The following is a 24,158-nucleotide window of genomic DNA, read 5'->3' on the forward strand; positions in this document are numbered from 1 at the left end:
CTGTCAAAACAGGGATTTGCAAAAACTTCACACATCATTTCTCTGGGATTGCTCAGGTCTAACTCTTAACAGAGTCCTGAAGGAAAGACATGGATTTGCAGCTGTCTGGATGGGGTAAATACTATTAGTATGACAAGTATAGCTCTGCCTTCTGCAAAGACTTCTGTGCAGATCAGCACATGTGAAGTGAGACTTGTAAGGGTGGACTGAAAAGCAGTTTCACCCTGGAAAAGGCTCCAGCAACAATTGTTTGGTGGAAGCTACTTTACTGACCATATCACATAAAAGCATTTTACTAGTCTGCAATATTTTCATTCTGACTGCCAGCTCTGTAAACTCCCTCTGGGCTATGAAATCAATCCCAGGCTAGTTCCTTTCTTCCCTCACTACTGCAAAATGTGCTGCAATCTGAATTTTAGTCCATGGCAGCTCCCATACAACCCTCAGCTCATCAGAGAGTCCTCAAAGAGACAAGTGATTGGCCCTACATGAATATTTCTGCTGGTACCTGGATTATGATATAATTTCTCTATCCTCCCAGCTGCATTGGCTTTTCATGGTTGTGAAAAAAACCTGTAAACTCTTTTCCTTTCACTAGTCAGTAGGTCTGACTTTTTACACACTGAGAATAGATCTGTTGAGTAAGAAAGTACTATTTTTATATAGGCACCTTCCAGAAGAGAATGGTAATTTCAGGTCTGTTGCTCAGAGTTTCGCTAGTCTTACAGCCAGCTGTTTCCCTTCAAACTGTTTTCTACAGAAACGCAAAGGTAAGGGTTCATGTCGTGACCAGATGTCAGGTATGCTTTTTCATACACTGAACACACGTGGAGAGATTTTTCAAGTCAATAACTTTCAGTGGAACTTGAGCTCCTAAATGTCTCTAGTTCCTTTGAAATTGTCCCATGGGATATCCAGCTGACGAGCAGACAATCTGTACAGGTGCAGCTTCATTCCTCTCTTATCTCCTAGCAAACTGTCCTTCCCAGCTCCTATCAAATTCTCCTTGTCCACCAAAGATATTCCACAACTCCTTCAGAAAATCCATCTCTTTGACCTTCAGTGTTCTTCCTAATGCTCCCACAATTTCAGGGCTAGCCTTGAGGGGTTAGTAAACTGAGCAGCTGCCCCAGAGGCACTAAACTGAGTGCCTCATGCTTACTGTTGGCACTCAGGTCTGTTGAATTCAGTCATCCACGACTGCATTCATTCTCCTGAAGGATGCAGCAGAGTCTATAAGACTTGATGTGTGAGGCCTGGAAGCCAAGGCATAGCAGCCTTCAAGCAGCACTGAAGCAGCCGCAGAGAGTAGCCAGAGGGACAGATGGAGAGTCCAGGATTAAAAATAAAATCATGCTGTAGGGAAAGGAAGGGTCATGTGCGATTTGGAAAGTCCAGAGCAGTAATTCTGTCACTTTAATCCTGCATCAATGCTGTCAGCCCTTCTCACTCCTTCTCTGAATCCCCAAAGGCCACACTCTGGTGGATCTAGTTTCCTATGCATGTCCTTCCTCTCTTCTGTCCTCTAAAAATACCCTAACCAATTCCTTCCCAGAACAAAAGTGCTGCCCAGGTTTCGTATCCTCTAATTTCAAATCCTTAGCCTCAATTCCCTACACTGGGTCAGGCTCACATTAGAAAAGGGCTGCTTGAACAGTAACAAAACACTCAGGACCAGACACAATTCAGGCTTACCAGTTTTCAACAGCAAGAAAATCTGGCCCTAATTTTGAAATCCTAATTTATACCACATTTTGCTTTGGTTATTGATGCCATCAAATAAAACCAAAAATTGCTCAAAGTATTTGGCAGTCTTCAGACTTCTCTTTTTTTGCACTGAATGAAGCCAGGGCACTAGCAGAGCAGGGGTTAGTTGCCAGAAAAAATCAAGAGATCCTGCTGCTCCTGTACTTTATAGGGGGCCAGTTCTAGGGCAGAAAATACGACGTAAATCTATGCTTTAAAAATGAGTGGGACGTGTACTGCAACTCCTTTCCCTGCAGCAGCAGAGAAAATGTAATAAGAGTTATTCTGAAACAGTTTCCTTATCAGGGGAGTAAAACTTTACACATTAACAGTAACTTCAGAACTTTATGTAGGCCTAGGATATATGAATATAGGAAATCCCCTTCTCCTGAGCAGTGTATCTTTTTTAGCTCTTCACTCCCTTTCACTCACCCTGACCAGCATGTGTAATTTATGTGACAGCAACTTACTAGAAAAGAGTTATTAGCCTGGAATATTAGTTGGTTGCTACAGTCAAGCCTATGTGCATGTGTCGATTCTAACTCCTGGTTTTGGTTACTGGTTCATACAAATTTTCTGAAACTTACATTTTTCTGGAAAATTTTTTTCCAGGTGGGGGTCTTTGGCTAAGAAAGAAAGAAAGAAAGAAACTGGTTCAGGTGATTTTGAGAATAAGGAAGGTGAAATAATACTTATCCAATTATTAAAGTGCTTTGATCTTATATTAAAAGACTTAAGCTCCAAAACAATGAGGAGCAGAAAACTGAAACACAATAACAGAAGAAACTAAAAGAGACGGTCTGATGCATAAGTACATTGCAAGTATTCAGTGTAGTTTCATGTCTCCCTCTTATTCAAAAGCTATTATATCCTGCTCATTTGGCCTAAAATGTGGCCCTTCTTGCTTGACTCCTACAAACACATCAAAAAGTACTTCTAGAGCTCCTGTGCCCCAGCAGCATCCACTGGAGCCAAAGAGAGATGAAAATGCTTGAAACTTCTGAGAGTTGTGCTCACACTTATTGAGATGCCTAGCTTGCAGGGCCACAACTGGAAATGTTGATTCCAAGTTTTAAAATGTTGGCCTCATTACTTAACTGGTGCCCTGCTGAAATTGTGAAAAGATATCTTAGGTAAGAGAAGGGACACAGACTCCCCTAAGGATAAAATACTGCCCATTTTAAGCAAATGGAAGATTTGCCAGGGTCTCAAGAGGGCCACTGTCAGCCAGAGTGCTACCTTGGGGAAAGCTGCAAAATGTATTAACACAGTTCAAGTTACTTTTATTAATATTGAATATTTTTTGGTGTGTCATGACTGAATTTGTTGCTTTTCTGTAATTAGTAAATGTTGTTTTAAAGTAAAAGCATTGTAACAGCAGGATGTCATTGTAAGTATTAGACCTTACATTACAATTGTAAACACAACACTATAATAAATTTATCCCAACTTTTTACTCTGCAAATAGTCACAAAAATAAACTGAAAAAAGTATTTCAAACCTTTGACCATATGACTGAAAATTACCTATAGTGTTATCACGATCATGTATCCATGGATATACACTTTGCATATACAATATACGTGACATATACATGAGAAAGCAGATGTTTGCTTCCTTCCTTTCCTTCCAGTAAATTCTCCACCTACCCGTCCTCTAGGCCTGTTCTTTCGTTTTGGAATATCTTCTTCCAAATCCTCTTCCTCATTCACTTCATCTGCATTTTCATCATTTTCTAAAACCCTCTGTGGTTGAACAATAGAAAAGAATGGTTAGAAGAAGATGACACAATCAACCAACTTCTGCTCTTTACCACAGAGACTACAGGTTATTAAATTACAGTTGATTAATGGTTTAATGCCAAATCAGAGCCCAGGATCCCTACTTCATTCCACTAAAGCAAAACTTGCTTTCCCTTCCACCCTCAGTTCTCCAAGGAGTTCTTATTTAAAAACTACCACTGATATCAGTCAACTATAAAAAAAGTTCCTAAGAAATAAAAGTGGCATCACTGAGCACCGATATCCCAAGTCAACACAAGTGTTAGTATGCATAACTGCAGGCCATGTTTGGGGTATTGCTTGCATGATGTTTTTTGTTTTGGTTTCTTGCACCTTTAATTATTTTGTTTTCCTCTAATATTGACAATGCAGTTGAAGGTGACAGAAATCAGTGGTTCTCCTCACAGTTTCCTTTGTTTAGCAAAAATAGAGAAAATTCCTCCATATATTCCAGCATGTTTAATGCATCTAGAACGTAACATCTTTTGGAGTTTACACCACGCATACAACTCTGTAAACTGGAAGGGATCTTGCTGCATGAGAATGCTGAGGAAGTACAGATATCACTGAGGTTAATAGGAAAAATAGCAATAGTTCCTTCAATCAGTTAATGGGAGCAATAATTTATCATCTCACGTAACTGTGAGATTCCCAGGCCAGCAAATTTAAATCCTTTAATACTGATCTTTTGGAAGGTAACCTCTATAGAATCAAACACAGGCCGGCCACCCTGGAAACATGCACAAGTCAGACATTGCACAGACAAAGGCAAGATGATAAATCATCACTACAATGATGTGGAAAGAATTCCCACTGAAGTCCCCTCGACCCTTGGCATGTCTGCTAGAAATACAGAAATGGGCTCCAGTCTCTCCTGCCATTCATGGGGTGGTGCCATTTCACAAGGGACTAATCTGGAATAACTAATTTATGTTTGCCATGCCACCATACATTTAAATTACAATATGCAACCATGATACAGATTCAAATCAGTGACATTAAACTGATGGGAAGTTTTTTCAGTCTTTCTGTGTTTTTTTCTTCCCTGTAATTTCTATTTAACAGCTAATTGAGAGCCAGCAGAGGGAGAACAGGAGCAAATGACAGTTGTTTCTCTCCTTCCTTCATACCTCAAACACCAAATTCTGAATTTGTGGGAAAGGATACATCAAAAATTTCACTTTTAAAACAACCTGGATTTGGAAGACCAACTACACAAGTTTATTTTTATTTTATCAGCTAAATATTTAAGAGTAATATTGGACAGTGTCCATTTTAAAAAGTACTAAGAACTTTTAGAATGTGGTAGAGGATCAAGTCTTCATGTGGTTCTTTCTCCTTCTATATTTTAATCTCAGGAGGCTATTAACAAGGTGAGACCATCATGAAATGTAATTTCACATAATACTAGAGTACTAAATACTAGAGGGTGTAAAAGTTAAGCAAGTTCCAGCTCCGCATACGTAAAATGTTTCCTCAAAATTCGTGCAGTTGCGTATTAATTGACTTGATCTTAGGAAACTGAAACACTTGGAAAACGTTACATACTAGTGGTATGTAAGAAAATAAGCAAACTTACTGATATGAGTTTATATTTTCACATTGCTTCATATTTGAATATATCTCAAAAAAACAGATAAGGTTGCAACCATATCATATGTGGGAAAGGAGCTAGTTTATGGCAATACTACTACGTAAGGGAAGTTAAGAGAAATGTTACAAACAACTTCCTTTAAAATTGCAGCACCAATTTAGGAAAAAGATAATAAGCAAGCAAGTGTGAATTTAGTGACACTGCCAGGGTAATGACTTTAGTCCTTGATAGAAGGGGCATAGCCTTTCTGATGCATGATCAAAAGGCTATTCTAAGCCTTCTCCGACACACATTCAATACCAATTTATTGTAGGGCAAAATCCTCAACCCTGTTAAATACCAGCTGTACAGCAGATCCCAATGTCTGCATCTATTTAGCAGGGGGAACTCTTACCCTTTCTAGCAAAGTAACTTTTCTTTTATATTCTGTCTTTCAAAGACAGTTTCCCAGCCTAATGTATTTCAGTGCAGCTAAGCACCAAGTCTTCTCTTCCTGGCAGATACTCTGAGTTAGAGAGGGTGTTAAAGTGGCTGGGACTGAGGTGAGAATTACAATTATGACCATCCCACCTGCTCACTCTGCCCTGCACTGAGGCTGGGCCCTTTCAAGTTACAGCATAGAGGAGCACGAAAAGGAACAAAAGAGAGATTTGCATTCTCTTATTTGTCATAGGGATAAAAGGCACTGATCAAGATTTTGATTGGTACAGCCTAGCTGCCAGGTGCTGAAGTACACACTGAAAGCTGGCTACTACTAAAGGCTTCAGCAATCATTGCTGTATAGGCTGAATCCAGATAAGCTGTGTTTGCATAAGAAACAACGGCAAGACATGCCTTTTCCAGTGAAACTAGCATCCAGGTGACAGGTCACAGCTACAGCAGTTTAGCTGAAAAATTTCTGTATATTTTTGCACTCCCTCCCTGCTCTGCAATGCCCAGACTTGTGCCATTTCCATCATCTCTGAAGTCTCTCTCCTTGAACAGCTGATGAGGATAATTTGGGAGCTCAGATTGCACAACAACACCCAAAAGCACTTGTTGATCTACTAAGGATGCAGCACCACGACTTCTTGTGCTTTGGAAGCAGGTATAAACAAAGTTTTAGGGTTCTCAGCTTAATAGACTCGGATACACTACTAAAGAAGGAAGAACAGATAGGGCCTCATGACAAGCTTTCCCCACTTCATGAACATGGGATGCTTCATCTTAGATGGGGCTCCTTTATCTGTGTAACTGGGAATAGCAGACCTCATTTTTCTGCCCTAACGTGTGAAATTTCTAGCAAACAGGCAAATAGAACTGAACTCCAAGTAATACAGATTTGGTGCCCACACTCTTCTGTTTCATTTGGCATGAGGCTGACCACTCAGATTTTTATTAACTGTACGTATAGATGCAACATGTTGCATCTCAGCCAAAGTTACCAAGTTCGACATACTGCCTACGGCTCTCACTAAAAATCACTAACACACTAACAGCACAATGGTGTTTTAACATCACCAAAGATGTGCTGCTGTGAGAGAGGCCCCCTTTCTTAACAATTTAAGATGCCTTTATAAAGTGACATGTTTTTCTATAAGAACCCTTCATACTAGCTGAATTCCTTCCACAGCAGACCCACAAATGTGTTTCTACTTTTAATTTTTAAATTAAATGTATTTCAGGATTAAATAGAATCCTGAAAACTTTCAAACCATAATACATGTGAAGTAATATTGCTCATACCTGCATCACTAATAATAATTGAGATAATTAAGATTAGAATGTTTTTAATTATTTTGCTTGTATACTTCTTTTGTATACTTTGTAAAGGTTTCTCAGTATAAAAAAAGACAGGCAAGGCAATGACACATTTTTGTCTATAGTCAGCATCTGTAAGTCCAAATTCAAATCTATGTCCAAATTCACTTTAAATATGCGGCACTAAAAATTCAGTTTATGGTTGGGACCCATCTCTGCTTGCCAGTTTTATATATAATCATCTCATAGTGCTGCAAAACAAATTCTAACACAGGAGCTGTGCAGAACACAGCCAAGCGACCGAGATTCTTGTGACAGGAGAAGTGTGTGAGATCCCGAGTTCATTTTGAGCATCACAGTGTAGCACAAAGGTTTGATAACATTTTGACAGTCAAATGACACAACTATCAACAGATGGTTCTGCCACAGGACAAAAGTCTGCTAGGCTTAGAGACAAATTGTGACATCCAGCCCTGCTGTCAGGGCATGGGGATCTCCTTTACCTGGATTTCTTGTATAGTGTCTTCCTCTTTAGTGTCTGTTTTTTTCTCTATTCCCTCTCCACGCAGCAAGGCTTCCAGAGTAGTACTTTCTGAGGTGAACCCATCCTTTTTCAGAGGCAGATCAACTTCTGAAAAACAAAACACACCAACTGTATGTGTCTCTCCAGACAACCAACAAGCAGGACAGAGATGACAAGCAGAAGAATGACAGATCTTCAAGCTTGTTTCTTTCTTGCAGTTCTTCAAGATCTTCTTCTAACCACTAAGGATCTCCATATAGGATTCATTTCTATCTTACTGAAAACCTGATATCTTTTAAATCACTGTGATTGCTTACAGGAAAAAAAGGCTGGCTGTATTGTATGAAGAGGAAATAAAATTCCTTCTCATATGTAAACTCCCTATGCTTCAAATAAAGAATAAAACCAGCACTTTCTAAGATACTGAAATAACAAATATGAAAATCTGATCTCCTGAAGCAGAAAAGTAGCTTAATGTAATTTAGCATCTGGCATAGTTTATACAGCACAGCTTCAAGCAGCATTCTCCTACACCAGAGCATATTCCACATGTGAAAAAACAGAAAGCTAAAGTGTGGGGCCAGCGCTGAGAACTTAAACTGAAAAAAACAAAGGGATGTGTCTTGAATTTTTATGTAATATTGACTAGATAAAATCTTCAGTTTCATTTAAATGGGTCTATACCAATAAAGAAACCAGTCAGCACAGCTATGAGTGCAGAATATAGCCCATAAAACAGGACAACCCCCAGTCACTGCAGTAAGAGCCAAAAGCTGGCATGGAACTCCAAAAACAGTGCAGGTTTATGAGGAAGCTTGATACAACTTGCCATACAAGTGAAGGAAAAAAGCCCTATTCCCATTCCAAATGCTGCTACTAGATTATGAGGTGGTGCAGCAGACAGGCAAATACAGGATGTTAATTTTAGCAAGATGCTAAAATACAGCTAGGGAAGAATTCCGTTTTTCCTCATAGATCCTTGCCTCTACTTCACTCATGCAGAGGTTCAAGTACTCCCTCCCTTCTGAAATTAATTCCTTCATCTAGGCCAATATAAAGTAGTAATGTACAGGACTAATGCTCACAAATCAGCACCTGGTGTCCTTATTTCAGAGCTCAGTTCACTTCTCATCTTTTAGGACCGTGTTGTGTTCCTGAAGCTCCCTGCTTTTCTATCACCCACCATGAGCTGTAAACTCTGCAGAGCAGAAATTCATGTGTTTATGAAGTCCCAAATCACTCCTGCAATCCAAATAATGAATGAACACTTCCACCTGGGACAGTAAAGTATAATCTGTTTCCGGAGGTCAACTGTGTCCCAGGAATATGTTTATTGTATATATGAAAAACTCTAAACCAGCAAATGATTCAGGGTCCCTAATCAGCGCTTCCATAACTTGCTTGCTTCTGAAGTGAGAGAGCATTGCCCAGCCAACAACCATAGAAAATCCAGCAAGAATTCCAGAAAAAGCTATTCTGTTCATGGAGGGAAAGGCTGAGTACATGCAGAAAACCAAGACCACTGGGATTTTCAAAGGAAACTCCCAGGACAGCCCACACAATGGGATGGGGTCAACTGTGAATTGAACCCCTTTCTCATCACAAGGAGGTCTATTCAATCAGGCTTCTGTTTTCAGCATTAAGCTCTGCCTACCCACCCCATTATGCCACCTTCCCCAACTTCTTCCTTACTTGAGCTATAAAAATGACAGAAAAATCAACAGTCATACAGATTGAATTTCCCTGTATGAACTTCTCCCTCTGGATGTTAAATCCAGACATTTCAATAGAAAGAGGGGATTTTAGAATTTATTTACGTGCAAATCCCAACACTTGAATCTAAAGTTACTGAGGAACCACTGTAATCATCTCTGGCTGTGGGCTTGGCTTGGTTTCAAAGTCCTGTGCTTAGGTGCAAAAGGGCATTTGCTCTGTATTTAGAACCTTGTGGGACTGCAAAACCCAAGGGGTCATCCTACATTCAGGAAGAGAAGCTTCAAACAAGCTCAAGGGCATCGGAAACAAGCATGTCTGCACTGTGATGAGCTATGTCTGTCTCTGGATGCCAATACACTCAGCAAATGAATGCATTAGGAAAGGGAATTAGTAAGGAAGGAGTGAGGGATAAGTAGAACATATATGAAAGTAAAACTACCCCCTGTTTGTTCCAGACATACTGAACATTAAGTCAGAGGAAAAGGTAGGCTTTAAGGTCAAAACCAGCAGCTGTCTTTAATAGTCATGTTTGTTTTGTGTGGAGCTACTAATTCCCACCAGCAACACTCCAGGAGGCTTTTCATCCAGTGCTCTTACAGCATTTTTTAATTATTAAATTTAACATCCCACTGGCAAGGCGGTGTGAGGTAATACTTCTGTTCCCATCTCACTGATGGGCAGATTGAGTCACCAAAAACTTAACCTAGTGAGCAGGAAATCTGGTGAAAAGAAACTCAGGACAGCTGCCTCCCAGCTGCACAACAAGCTGAGTCCTATTCAACCCATTTTCTTCTCTAGTAGCTTCTAGGTGTCCATTTTCATGCTTAAGGAGCTCTGAAAGTGGGAAATGACAGACTTTATCTTATCTGGAATGTAAAGTTTACAATATAAAAATCTTCAGAGGCCCAAAGACGACCTCTTCATAATGAATTCAATCTTTGTAATGAATTCAATCCTTCCTGGAAGATGGCTAGTCTGTAAAGAACACAGTAATGAAGAAAGAAATTATGTTTCCAAACCACTTTTTGAATCCTCAGAGATAAAAATCTTCAAAAAATCTAGAAGATAGTTCATTTAACCTAGAGAAATAGGTAAACACTACTAGGGGGTCATTAAATTCATTTTACTAAATCCCTAATTTCCTCCTTCCTTTTTAACTCTCCAGGATTTCTCACAAAAGCTGGAAAAGTGTATTTTTCTCTTATGCCTGTACCCTGAAGAAAACTGAGAAGCCAACTCAACACCTGAAATGTAGTTTTCACGTGGAAGAACGTGCTTCCCCCAGGCTTTGGGAACTGCTGTTTGGAAGCAATGTGGGGTCCATTCCACCCACTGTCCTGCTTATGAAAGTACCAGCCAGTGTCAGAAGCTTCAAACAAGGCCAGAGAGGGACCATTATAGGCTTGAGAAACTATGACCCCACACTTGCCTCTGTTTGCTTTAATATTTGTTGTGCTACATTATGCAGTCACATTGGATGCTGCGAAAGAAGGTATGAGTGTCTGTCAGGAGAGAAATGCAAAGAAAATCATATACCCCAATGCTGTGTTTCATTCTGTTCTCTAACAAGTCAACCCTGAAGGACTAATACAGCAGCTCCTGTTATCCTAAACCTAGCTTTTCTGGAAATACACAGAATAGCCCAGCCCTTTCTGAATTTTGGTATACTCAGTATTTTCCTACCTAAGTACATTCAACAGTTAGTTAAACTATGGTTTGAAAGGAGGGGTGTTTCACCTTTTTTATTGCCTGCCCCCTTGTTCTTGCTGTGAGTTCTGTAAAATAGAAGTTCCTGACCAAACTTTTTTGTCATTTCTTTTTATTCCCCTCCTTTTGAGGATAAACATCCACAATCATTTCTATTACTCTGCTGTGGGAAGTTTTCCATATGGCTTGGTCCTGTTACAGTTCTCTGAACTTCCTCTTATTCCTCAATAATCTTCCCAACATGGACCAATACTGCACACAGTATTTTCAGATGAAACCTCAACTCGTATTTAAATAAATGCACTATAATATTTGTTATATTAGTCCTCAGGCAGTGTCCAAGCTGCATACCAAGCAGAATTAGAAACCTTGTAATAGGGAGAAGAACTTCCCATAAGTCATACATTCAAGCACACAGATCAGTTAAAACATCCATTCCACCACCCATTCACCAAGCACATTCAGATCTTCTAAGGAGGCCTGCAGACTGCTCTGGCCATGATGGCTCTACATTGTTTTGTACTGTGTGCAAACCTTTATAGTTTACAAGATACTCCATCTCTCTGGCTTGGTCATTACTATATTACACAGCACAGGACCAAACGTCAAACCTTCAAGCACTGGCTGTTAGCTGTTTTCTGTAATGAAAGTTCTTAGTTTCATTCTGTTCTTTGTTTCATATTCTATTCTAACAGTTTTTATCCAATGGCTTGTTTCTCTTTGGATGTCTATAACGTACCAAAGGTGTTCAGAAAGTCAAAGTTAGTTGTTAACCCTGTTATTGATTAGTCCTTTACAGATCATATGAAGAATTTTAAGAAAGTAGTGATATGCTTTTCCTTGGTAGTAGTCAGAACCTCTTATATCATAATTTCCCAGGTGCTTTACTGCTTACACCTAATTACTGCTTCAATCACTTTTCTCAAATGTTCATATAGAATTTATGGGTCTTTAAATCCTTGAGTCACATCCAAATCCTTTTTAAATACAGGTAGTAACCTTTCCTACCCACTAATTGTTTTAAATTCTTTCTATTGAACTCCTAGTTTGTATCACAAACTGTTCTTCAGACATTGTAATTTCAGAGAATATAATCTTTATTACAAGTAATAACAACTAGTAAAAGCACTATAACTCAAAGCCTACTCTTTGTATAAAAATTTTAAGAAGGTTTGTAGATGACATTCCTTTTGATTAGTATTGCAAATGTAGTAGCACCTGGTTGGTGTAGTAGATACAGGAAATAGTCAAAAGTATGCAGAATGGAAGCATCAAATCAACAAAAATCATCAATGAAAAATACAATGTAATTTAAGAACTCTTCCAGTTTTTATAAATCACAGTATTACTGGTGTCACAGCTAAACATTGTGCGTATATTATAATTCAAACATGTTCTGCATATAATTAAGATTTATGTTTCTTAACTTGGCAGAGTCCCTTTCATAGTGATTAAATTAACATGGTTATTTCTGCTTACCAGCTCAGAGCAGCAACCTCTCTATTTATCAAGGTCCTTAGAGCGCAGTGGTAGAATCTGAACGAGCACCCATGCCAGCATCATTCCTGTATCTGGTTTCTATTGAACTGCTGACTCCAAAAGAAGCACATTTTCAAATCCTACAAAATGGTGGGCTTTTTCAAGTTTTGATTCACCAAAATAGCTGCAAATTCCTGTCCTTAAATATCTTACATTTGGTTTACAACGCATTGGGGGCTAAGCAACTTTTCAGTGTCTCTTTGAAACATAAATTAAAAACAACCATCTCTTTTTCTATACAGTGCAATGTATTTGTTTTACAATGGATCATTTCCATCTCCACAGTAGCAGCTGCCACCCAAGCCATCATCTCTGTGCACTCGTAAGCAGCTCCATTTCCAGTTCTAATTGGGACCAGAGATACTTATTGGGTGAGTTCCAGCATGATCTATCATGCCAGAGACAGCTACTATGCAAACCAAAGCAATCCGGCTTCCAAAACCCCTTTTAGACAAACACTGACTTTGCACATAGATTCTTGCATTTTTGTTTCTTGGTTCTGGCTTTTTGGAACATAAAAAGTGTCAGAGGAAACTACATATTACGAGTCCATGAACTGCTGTTTAAGATTGATAAATCCAAGGATATTAACTAAATAACCACTACCTCTTTAAAATTGTATAGGTGGTCTAAAAAAGCCACCTAATTCACAGCAAACAGAACCACTGCTGAGTGAATGCAGCCACTAAGCTCATTAAGAGGATGTGGCAGGATGTGTCTGAAAGTGCAGTGCAGTGGCTCAGCAAGCAATTAAATCCCATGACAGTTTAAAATGAGAATCTATCAGTGTCACAAGAGTGTGAAGCCTCAGCATCTCTGCTGTTCCCACCCCCAGCGTTTTATTTATGATAGTGTATTGGGAACATGGGAAGTCAAAAAGATTATAATGAAATATGCCATATAAAAACCAGATTAAGCCTGCTCTTCTTTTGGGAAATATGCAGAGAGAGAAGCTGTCTGTTAGCTGTCGAGTTTGCAAAAGATACCATCTTTTGGGATGGTGCTCTCTGCCAGCAGACAGAGTGCCCCAGGGGAAATGGTGGTGAAAAACCCAGACAAGCAGCATCCATCCATCCATCATACGCTCATCTCCACATCTCCAAGGCACAAATACAGCATTAGAGTGCAAAGGGTGGGGGCAGGGGGAATGGAATCCCTTAAGAAAGAAAGACAAGACAATGCCTTACGTGAATAGCTGGATTTTGTAGCTATGCTGTGTGTGTGCAACTAGACTCTCCTTAGCTTGTTTGCTCACTTGCCTGTTACATTCATGACCAATACAGTGATTTGTTAGCATACTCAGAATTGATGCATTCACAGCAGTGACCAGAACCAGGTATACTAAAGGCAGGGCTCTGTAAGCTTGTTTTCATAAGCATGCCTCTGCCAGCACAGGGCAGCATGGATCTTCACTGCTCCTGCAGATCTGGATCTCCAAAACCTTACTTTCATTGCACTATCTCCTGCTATCCCAGGAGCAAATGCTCATGTTATTAGTGTTATGTTTTAATCCTGATGTTCCCCAGTCCCTGTTAACCCAGCCTGCTCTCCCAACACTACTTCAATTCAGCACCCATCTGTAGCAAATTTGCCAGTGCCAGTTCTACACTTAACAATCCTCTCCAACCCTGGTCCATAGGACCTCTGGCCAGCCCAGCCCTGGGCCTCCCCTGAGATTAGACTGTTGATAACACAGACTCTCACAATGAGTCCATAAAGCCAAACAAATGCCCCTAGAGACTAGTAAACATCCAACTCACTTTATTTTTAATCCAAGCCAGACACAATAAAGCCATGGCTATCCTGGAGATTGTAAGGCTACACCAGTAACTGCTTTCCACTGCCAATTCCACCCTCAAACCTCATCTATAGTATTGTATTCTCAAGATAACAGGGCCATGATGAGAACAAGAATCCAGTCAAAGAGAATGATAAACTGGTTTTAGAAGCAAGACAAGAGAGTAAACAAAAGAGCATTTGCTTCCTCAGAAACAAACCATTTTATGTGGAAAGAATAGTTGACAGGACGATCTGCCATTAAGTGAAAACTCCTCTGCAGGATGGAGCCTTGGTGCCCTGTAAAGCTCAAAAATGAATCTCAGTAGACACTTGTTCCAAGTTTTAGGTGCCACTGAGGTTTGCTCTAGGGAGCACTGGGAGACTGGAACATCCCCATTCCTCAATAACACCTCTTCCTGCAAAGCTGCTACTCTCATGGTGAGGCTGAGGGGGGATCAGGAGGAGAAGGTGAAGAGATGGAAGAAGACAGAGGAAGCTATGACATGGAGGGATTGTACTCTTTCACTCTTCAGCCTGGACGTCAGCTGCAGAAAAATCAGAACACAAGTTTCAGTTTTAAGACCAGGATCCAATGGAAAGTTGCTATCATCCCCTAGATAAAATATGTCCCAGAGGCTACAACACAACAGGAGGGAGAAGTAAGGCTGCAGAAAAGAGCAGAGGCCCTCAAACATAAGGTTAAACATTGTTTAGTTTGACCCACCATCAAAACGTGGACTTTATAAGCAGCTGTATTTCTTTGGCAGACTAGAATGCCTCTATAAAATCTCTCAGTAAAAAAAATACCATCCTGTCAGTTGTCTCTTGGAAGTTCTTTACAGATTTATTTCTCAGCGTAGATATAAATCATTGTCACATATAATATACCGTACCTGCTTCTCAAAGACTGCCAAATTACAATATCAGGCTAAATGCTGGATTGGGTAACTGCCCTCAGGGCTCAAATCATAAAGAAATATCGCCATCAATAACATTATTCTAGCACTCATTTGTGTTCTGGTCACTCTTGCATTAGAGTTCTAGATGGACTCACACTGTACCAGGACTTTTGCAGCATCAGGCAACACCATAGGCAATATCAAGGGACAGAGGCTAGGTAACTGCTATGATTTAGAGAAAATTCCTGAGTACAAACTCTATTCCTTTGGGCTTTGCCCTACCCTAACAGGGCTTCTGGCCTGTTTGGAGTAATAGAATAACTTGGCCTACCTATCTGCAAGTGGCCACATAGATACACTCACAGAGATAGATGGGCCGGCCTTTTGATCCACCAGAACAACCAGAATGTGATTGTTGTCCAGTAGCCACACAGCTACCAGCAAACACCAGGCACCCTCACACTGCGCACTCTGCAAATGGTAACAGGGAGTGGGGGCCTCCACTGCAATCAACTGTACTATTTCCATATGTGACAACACTGAATAAAACCAGTCATGCTGGAGGTAAACTCATACATAAACCATGCATAAAACCAGCCATGCTGTAACCTTACTGCAAATTCTGTGAGATGTTGAATAGCTTCTCGTCTTTCTTATCGAGGACAGTGGAGGGGATACCTTTAGTAACAGATAAATCTCTGTAATGCAGTTATCTCTCAACTGCAGTGCACAAGCATCCCAATTAATTCAGTCTGGGCCTAGCAGAGCCGGCACTAAGCCAGAGCTGATAAACCTGCCAAAGCCAATCTGAGTCCTGCAGTGATTCCTGGGGAGCCTGCTCTGCGCCTTCTCATGCTCTGGCTCTGGCTTGCTCCACATATCCATGTGATGCGGCAACTCCACTAATGAGGCCCTTCTAAAACCTGAAGTGCTGGGGTGCAGGCAGAGACACCCTGTCAGCTCTGAAGGCATCAGCAAGGATGCACCAGAGCTTATTAGCACCAACTAGCCAGATTACAGGTCTCCCAGTCCTGATCCTGCATCTGTCTGCAAAGCTCCCACTTGCAGGAAGACAGTGCTCTGCAAGCCAGGCAGGCTTGGGAAGCAGGATAGCCACATTCGTATGGTGCCCTGTCTGAAGAAGTCAGCCACACCAAGAAGAGCTGGTTCAACAGCCTTGGCCCAGTAAATACCAAACCTGCATAAACCACTGAAGAACAGAAAGACCACAGCAAAGTGACAATGATTTTAGGATGGGATAGGGAACAATCAGGCTAGATGCTGCTCTTGGCATCGCTGCTGCCTCCCTATGTGATCTTGGGCCAAACTCAACAACGGTACCCGCTGCTTTTTCATCATCTGTCAAATGGAGATAGTCTTCATCCACCCTCTGGGGTTTGGTAGGGCTTGTTTAATATTCACAGGCATTTAGGCACTCAAATAAAATGCACCAAAAATGCAAGGTGTTCTTACAGGCTCTCGCAAAGCCAGGTTTAAACACATTTTTCTTACAGCCATGAACAACACTGAAAAACAAGACTATTTCCACAGATAACAGATTTCAGTGGCCAATTCACAAATTTCAAGGAATGAGGATAATGTTTACTCATACGGCAAGATGCATCTGACAGATGAAGCTATATAATTGAAAAATGTTATTATAAGAAGGAAGATTTGTAAGAGAAAAATGGCACGACATGCTAGTAGGTATCCTTTCAGAAATGGGAAAGAACAAAGCAAATCATCTACTGAGTTGCTCAGATCTCCTGCCACAAAAAGGCAAGAAACTCCAAGAGGCCTATAAAGTGTTTAGACAAAAAAGGTGAACTCCAGAATTAATAACAGAATGGTAAACAGGAAGATTAATGGCACCAGAGAAAATGCAGATGGTGAAGCCCAGCCTGCAGGCTCAGCAAGACACTGAATAGGGAGGGGGGGGAAAGGCAAGGTGTAAACAGGGTGACCTTCAAAGCCACGGGAATGCCTGCCAACAGGACAGCCAGAGGGCATCCTGAGACACAGATGTGCCATCTGGGGTAGGCTGTCTCATGACAACATGAACAAGATTTGTCTTCTTCAGAATTTGCAGGGAGGCAAAATGGGTTGCAACAGGAAATATGACCATTCACGCAGAAGAGGCACAACTAAATGCGAGGCTCGAAAAGTGTGCGGCCTATTTTTTAAGGAAAATATGAAAGAATTCCCTGAACATCCCCACTAAGGAAAATATGAAAAAATCCCCTGAACATCCTCGCATTCCCTGAACATTCCCTGAACATCCCCATCTTGTGCCCACTTGTAAAGCCTGCTCATGCAACGTGTGGGGGAAGAGAAAACAAATGTTTTCTTGGAGGGTTTATGCTTTAGGTTTATGGTAAAAAGAAGAAAAAAAAAACTCAGCACAAACTGCAAAGCAGCTCTTTTAACTGATGATGGTGTAAATTTTCCCTATCTTGGCATAAGTCTATTCACTTCAGATGGCACATTTGGACTGAAAGCAGGTGAAGATTCCTCAGACATCTCTATGTCCAATATCTGCCTTTACAGAGTTACCTTGCTCCATCTCAGTGCTTAGTTGGATCTTGAATATCCACAAAAGTGCCCAGGAGGTCATAGAATAGTTAGGGTTGGAAAGGACCTGAAGTTCAGTTCTTTGCCTAGAGTAAAACATGGGGGAGAGAAATCTCCTACAAAAGTCCTGCAGGGGAGCCTGGCTCTTTCAGACTTGATGCTTAGATCACTGAGGAAAATTAAGAAGTAAATGCAGTCACACATTTTTTTAAACACATCAGCCAAGCACCACAGTGGGGCAGTGCTAAGGGGAACAATGCTATCTTCAAATAACCCTTCTACAAAATAAGCCAAACATGTTCTGCTGTAATGTCCAGAAGCAAGAATTTTAGGGGAAAACAGAATAAGCAGCCACATTGCTGCTCATTATAAAAAATAGCAGACCTCAGCTGTGGGAGCCCAACACGTAGTAAACTTACATACCTCTCTTCCTTCCAGCCTGTCTCAAAGTACATAAAGTCTGAGTATTTCAGGCAAAAGCTGGCCAATCTGAATTCAGTGCTTGAATCAGTTAATTCCATGCTAAGTGTACAAACAGACGTATCCAAATAGTTTTTATTCTGATGGGCTGCAAATCAACCGCAATGAAGATACTGACCACCCACTTTCACAGTGGGAACCACAGGTGCTGGATGAGTTCAAGCACCTTGTGCAAAGCCTTTGCAGCCCCACCACTGCTGCATCAAGCAGGCTTGGCTCAAGTGAGCTTGCAATTGCTGACAGGAGCTGCTATCATGGCTCTGGACATCAGTACATATCTTTCTCCAGGAAACCCCATCATGTAGCTCTGTTGATGGTTTCCTGAATAGAAGAGGAATGGAGAGATGATGTACACACCTGAAAACACTAAAGTGGTATTGAGGAAGGAATCAGGATGAACAAGAGAGAAAAACAGCAAGATGGAGGAAAGCTACTATATTCCTTCTCCTTGCCTACTGCAACTAAACCATGGCAGGCTTGTTCTGAAAACTGCCACAGAAAAGTCTGAAAAATGAAAGCTCTGGACCTTGAATTATGCCTTTGCAGTATCTCTCTCCTTTCTCCTCTCTGTTATCAGAGGAAAGCTGTAAGCTGATCTTGAAAATATATATTCTGGGCCCTTTCCACACCTTACAAAACACAGTGAAAATAGATGATAATGGGTAAGAGGGAGAGATAGCCATGCAAGGGGAAAACAAAGTGAAATAGAGAACAGTTGCTCTTCTCTCCTTTCCCCCTGCTCAGCTTTCATTTCCCTTTGTTCATCTAATGTTGAGCCAAACTAAGCCAAAGGAGCTGCCGTGCTGGGCTACAAGATTGATGGCTGCAGGCAGACTCCACAGAGAAGAGACGGATGACTGGTCATTTCCCGCGATGCACTGAGAAACATCCATCCTTGCAGCCATGCTGAGCCCATTTGTGCTCCTCTTGAAAAGAGAGATAAACACAGGCAGCCGGAGGCACCTGAGTGTCCTTCTCCCGCAGAAGGACACAGTTATAGTCCTCTGGCTTCCTTGAGAAGGTTGCTCTGTCCATCCCTGAACATCTGGCTGTGGGATTTGCTAACTCTCTCCCTCCCCCAGCAATCATCCATCTATTAGAGCACAGTGCATGTTGGAAGAAAACGGTGAAGAGAATGGTGTGACAACCTCATCAATCTACAGCTACACGCTTGGCTATTTAGTTTTCTTTACACTATTCCTTAATGCAGGGCAGGGGGGGAGCATTGCTACTGGTATGAAAGAGTGAATTGTGAAAATGGCAACGTGAATTGGAGTAAGTCCTTATGACTATTAAAATGTTGTGCATGTACTAAAGCAGTAGGGAACTAATTAAGATTCAGGATTGAAAGGCAAAACAAAAAAGTTGGATGCACTCTGGTTCCATCTGTACAACTTGCTGAGAGTTCAGATATACTTGGGGCATCATCTTTAGCAGAGTGAGGTTAATTTTTTTTATTTTGACCATCCAGATAGGTAGTAACAAAAAGCTCCCTGGAAGAATATACTGCAAGTATATTTATAGTGCAAATCCTGGTATAGCAGCTTCAGAAGCACAAAGCACTTAATCCTGACTCCTTTGTATTTAGCTAATAGTGTCTTTGTTTGCTGATACTGTCCTGGTGGATAGCATTGCTCACAGATAGATACAACCTCTGTGTTTCCAGTTCTGCTGTACTGCTACCTCACATAGGCAATGAGCATTACATGGCAGATGTATCCATAGCATCATTTACAAATATAACGTCACTCCAGAAATTCCTACGGCTATGAAGCTCACTTTGTCAGAGTAGCACAGATCTGTAACCGTGTCATTCACAGACATTGCACCAAGGAAATCATGAGAAGATAGAAGCATTCACTATCTCTCAAAAACACGAAGAAGTGAGTCACTTATTTGAAGTGTTTAAACGTAGTTTTAGCATTCTGTCTGAGCCAGCTTTATTCTCATCATGCAATGCTGTTTATTTTAAGCCAACAACAAAGGGATTTTCACTACAGCTCTGTAGGACATGCACAGGATATTAATCATGACCATATGTGTCCCTAAGACATCAACCCCATACTTCCCGAGGGCAATCACATGCATTCAGAAATGCATCATTTCCATCAAGAGGAGTAAAGTTTTCACCCTTTCTCCTACATCAAGAACGATAGCTTTAGCTGATGAAAATCACTGCTCCCTGTAGTCTTTAACAGAACTGTAACTTCCTACAACACCTAAGGTCCTGACCCTAAATTACCTTGTTTGTTTAGGGGGAACCATGCTCAAAGTGCATCCTAAGTGAGATCTCTGGTCTGAAAGACATTGCACAGAAAAGCCATATCCGTCTACACCATTCTTAATTCCTCTCCAAATGTACATTGCATAAACCCTCCTTCCCCCATGGAGTTCCTTATTGGGAATAGATGCCATGGCAAACACCAATGGTGTCAGAGTCCTCAAGCGTAAAATACCTGTAATAAACTATTGGGCAATCAAATGGAAAATGTAGGGAATATTGAAATTACTTGTAACTTAGTAAAAACATACTTAGTATCTCTCAGGTACAAGATGATTATGAGGTTGCAAAATGTTTACTCCAGAGAATGGAATGACAGACTGAAGGCTTACACCAAGGGAGGTAGTGGGGTGTGGGATGGGAAGCCATCACACTCACTATTGTATTCTCAACAGATCTCTAAAGCTTGTCTTGTAAGATTTCAAACTGGACTTTATATTAACACTTACTGCTCATTCGTTTATATTACACACCAGAAAAAATACCACCTGCTATAAATTTTATATTTTGTACTATAAAGTAATTTCATTCTCTATGTGTCAGGAAAACAATAAAACTGAATCAAAGATTTTTTTAAATAATATTTTGAATGTAATGATATTCCATTATACCTTTGCTATTTTTTGTTAACATTTTCTTCTACAAAATAGAATAGTGCACAAGTGCTACTTTACAGTTGACCTAGTAGCCCAGTGCCTTTATTGGGCTCTGCCTTGCAGGATGCCAAGTACCAAACCTGCAAGTCTAGTCCAACCTGGTACTTTACATGTGGATTTAATTTTAAGCATGTGGCAAGTGCCATTAATTCCAAAAAGATCACTTATGTTCTTAAAGTCCAAGCTCAGGTGCTTCCCTTGTCTGGGGTTAGACAGCTTGGCATCTTATAAGACTAAACCCAGAGGACTTGATCCTATAAACCTTTTTTCATGTGATTACTGGATAGCTCCCATAATTACCCACAAGGACATATAAAATAGACACAGTGAATTAGATAGAAGATACCCATGTTGTAGGATCTTGTGTCCAGTACTTGCACCTAAACTATTCTGTTCTTCACAAAAATCCTTTTTCAAGTGCCACTTATTCTTTTCCAGGCATTGGTATCAGCTGTACTAAGAACAGTGGCAAGGAGGTTTGCCAGCAAAGCTGTTCAGGTTCAGCTCTAGCTGCAAGACTCCTACAGGGCAGATGGCTTTCCAGCCACCCCTCCCCTGTGCTGGAGAGCTGATGATTTGAGCCTGAGGGAAACAAATCTGCCGGGTTCCAGCACCTCCTCAGGTGCTATACCCTGGCGCTTCCCCAGGGATTCCCACACCCCTTCCTTCTGAGAAGCCTCTAGGGATCTGCTTGAAACACTCTTCCAAAGCCACTTTTTATCTAAGAAGAGAATCTCATCCTCAGCCTAACCACACTCCCCTCTTTTTAAGTTTAAATCTGTTTATTTCAGAAATAAATAATCCTTATAGTTACTAAAAAACATCAATGTTAACTTCATAGTAAGGGGATAAATCCCACAGCATTTTCCCTCTACAGGAGGTATAATATGTCTCCTAGAGACACAGCATCCATGATCAGGCCTTGGCAGCCCAAGAGGCACATGCTGTAAAACCTCTTTCCAAAGATGCACGCTAGCAGCCAGATGTAGGTCAAACACACGGTAGCCAAGAAAAGCAAACAACCAAAACAATGGGCTGGATAACACAGAAAGGGTGGCAGCACTACAAGTAAGGTCCCTCTCAAGCAGCCTAGGTATTTCAAGCCAATGACGTTTCAGCTGCCTGAGCCATCCAAGCTTTCCACACACTGAGCCCTGAGATGACCTGCAGTCACACTGCAGAGGCTCTGAAGAGCACAACCCATTCCTTCAGCTTTAATGGCCTACTGTAGTGACCAAAACAGCCTAGCCCCAAAGTCATCATAACTCTACTTTCACAAATCACTTGGGAAAATCACTACTAAGTGGCTGTGCTGTTTCTGAAATAACAACAGCCTTGTGTCTGCAGGTTGCTGCACATGCAGCCTACATTCCCACTCTCAGAGATGAGACCCAGAGAACTCAGAGATTTAAGTTTCCAAAATTGCCTTATCTTGTTCAGTTGCTACTTCTGCCTTAGCCTGATGACCAGAGCCAGAGGGGTCTGGATTCAATGGGCTTTTGATAAAAGCCCAGAGAGGTTCCAAAGCCCAATGGCTTCTTCACACAGCTTTCTGGCAGCGTGGCAAACTGGCTCAGCCAAACCAGAACCAGGAGTAATCTCAGGTGATTCATAGGAGCAATCTTAGCTGGCTAACACACTTCTCTTGGTAAAACTGTGCATATAAAATACTTGTAGTGACCTGTTCCAGATCCCACAAATGAAAGAGAAACTATTTACACGAATTTAAGCCTGTAAATTCTCGCAGCATGACTGTAGAGCCAAGCAGCAGCAACAATGTTTTTGTTTTCTTGACTGGACTATTTATAGAACAGTATTTGCTTTTCTAGAAATGAGTGTCTTTTATTTCCATACCTGCAAAATCATGAAATCCCATTTGGGGAAAAACATGTATTCACTCACACTCACTGAGCTGAATTAGTCTGAGAATTTGCAGCTTATCATGTAACAATACCCAGGAAGAACAGTGCGTGATCTGAAGAAGTAATCACAGGCCTGTGACATGTAGAAGGCCAGCTTATCGGTGGCCAAACTGAAGCAAGAAGAGTTACACTGTGCAAACCTTGAGATATCTTTCTAACATTTACCCTGCACAGCCAGCCTCGCAAAAACTGACTCAACAATTTGTCTACGGTGAGTCTCTCTATTTGTATTTAAGGGTGTGTAACAAATTGCTCTTTTCATCACCATCCCTGTACACATAAGCCCAGGTTTTGCACCAGAGCTGGTACACTTTCATACCAGTTTTGCAAGGCTTTATGCTGATGGTTAAAACATTTAATACTGGCACTTAAAAGGCTTGGCAAGTGGCATGCTTTATTCATACATTCCTTTTTATTTAAAGTTTTCCCGTACCCCTCCCAAACTCTCTAAAAGGATTTATTAACTATCTGTTAGGCACTTCTCTGAAATAGACCAATGAGGTCAATGTTTTAGCACCTCCATGTTATACTCCAAGAAGCTGAGAGAAAAGATATCCCAGTGTCCCTGGTGCTGTGTATTCCTGTATGGGATGCAGGTGATGCATGCATGTGATAGTGGGGCAGGACATTAAAGGCAGAGGTTGGCACCTCTACTGCAGACTGGCAATGGGACAAAGATATTTCACTGCAGGACTTCGACATCATGATTCAGTGTCAGTGAATACATGCAGAGACAGGCTCTCTGGTATTCTTAGTGCTACGTAAGAAAAGGAAAGCAGACTTAATCTGGCCAAAGATTTGGTCCAGCGAAGGTCCCCACTGTAGGAAGAATTTAAAGGTGGTGGAGGAGATGGCATGGAGTCTGGTTAAATGTGTGTAAAAAGAAGCTGCTTTGCAAGGAGGTCGCACACTTATGAGTTCTCTCTCAGTGACAGAAAGTCACTTTTTCTAACCCGAGACATAGCTAGATGTATAAGGGCCATAGAGCAGCAGCTCCTGCCTGTCGTGCCACATTCTGCTGCGAAGGCAAGATTAGTGGGGAATTGGAGCCTACTGTTTTAATTCAGTAGCACTGATGGACTCATCTGTAAGCTGCAGGCTTAGCTGATGAATAAACACCTACCTAAATCTAGGCCAATATTTAGGTACTTTGCTGGATAAGACACCCAGAAGAGAAGGCCTAGGAGAAATCAGTATTATGTTTGGTTTAAATAAAAGCTAGAG

The 24,158-nt window shown here is 41.0% G+C and overlaps 1 protein-coding gene across 1 annotated transcript in view; it reads right to left on the reverse strand.

The window, feature by feature from the left end:
* Nucleotides 1-24,158, reverse strand: part of DPF3 (double PHD fingers 3) — a 94,036-nt gene that overhangs the window by 56,041 nt on the left and 13,837 nt on the right. The window contains exons 4-6 of the mRNA XM_057416089.1: nt 7,365-7,492; nt 3,396-3,491; nt 2,334-2,372 (exon numbers count right to left, since the gene is read on the reverse strand). Coding sequence (XP_057272072.1) covers nt 2,334-2,372; nt 3,396-3,491; nt 7,365-7,492 — 263 coding nt within the window. The remainder of the gene's footprint in view (nt 1-2,333; nt 2,373-3,395; nt 3,492-7,364; nt 7,493-24,158) is intronic.

Source organism: Pezoporus wallicus, unplaced genomic scaffold (assembly GCF_028554395.1).
Source record: "Pezoporus wallicus isolate ANWC-B61680 ecotype Strahan unplaced genomic scaffold, APGP_CSIRO_Pwel_v1 scaffold_2146, whole genome shotgun sequence".
In the NCBI taxonomy this organism is placed as follows: Eukaryota; Metazoa; Chordata; class Aves; order Psittaciformes; family Psittacidae; genus Pezoporus; species Pezoporus wallicus.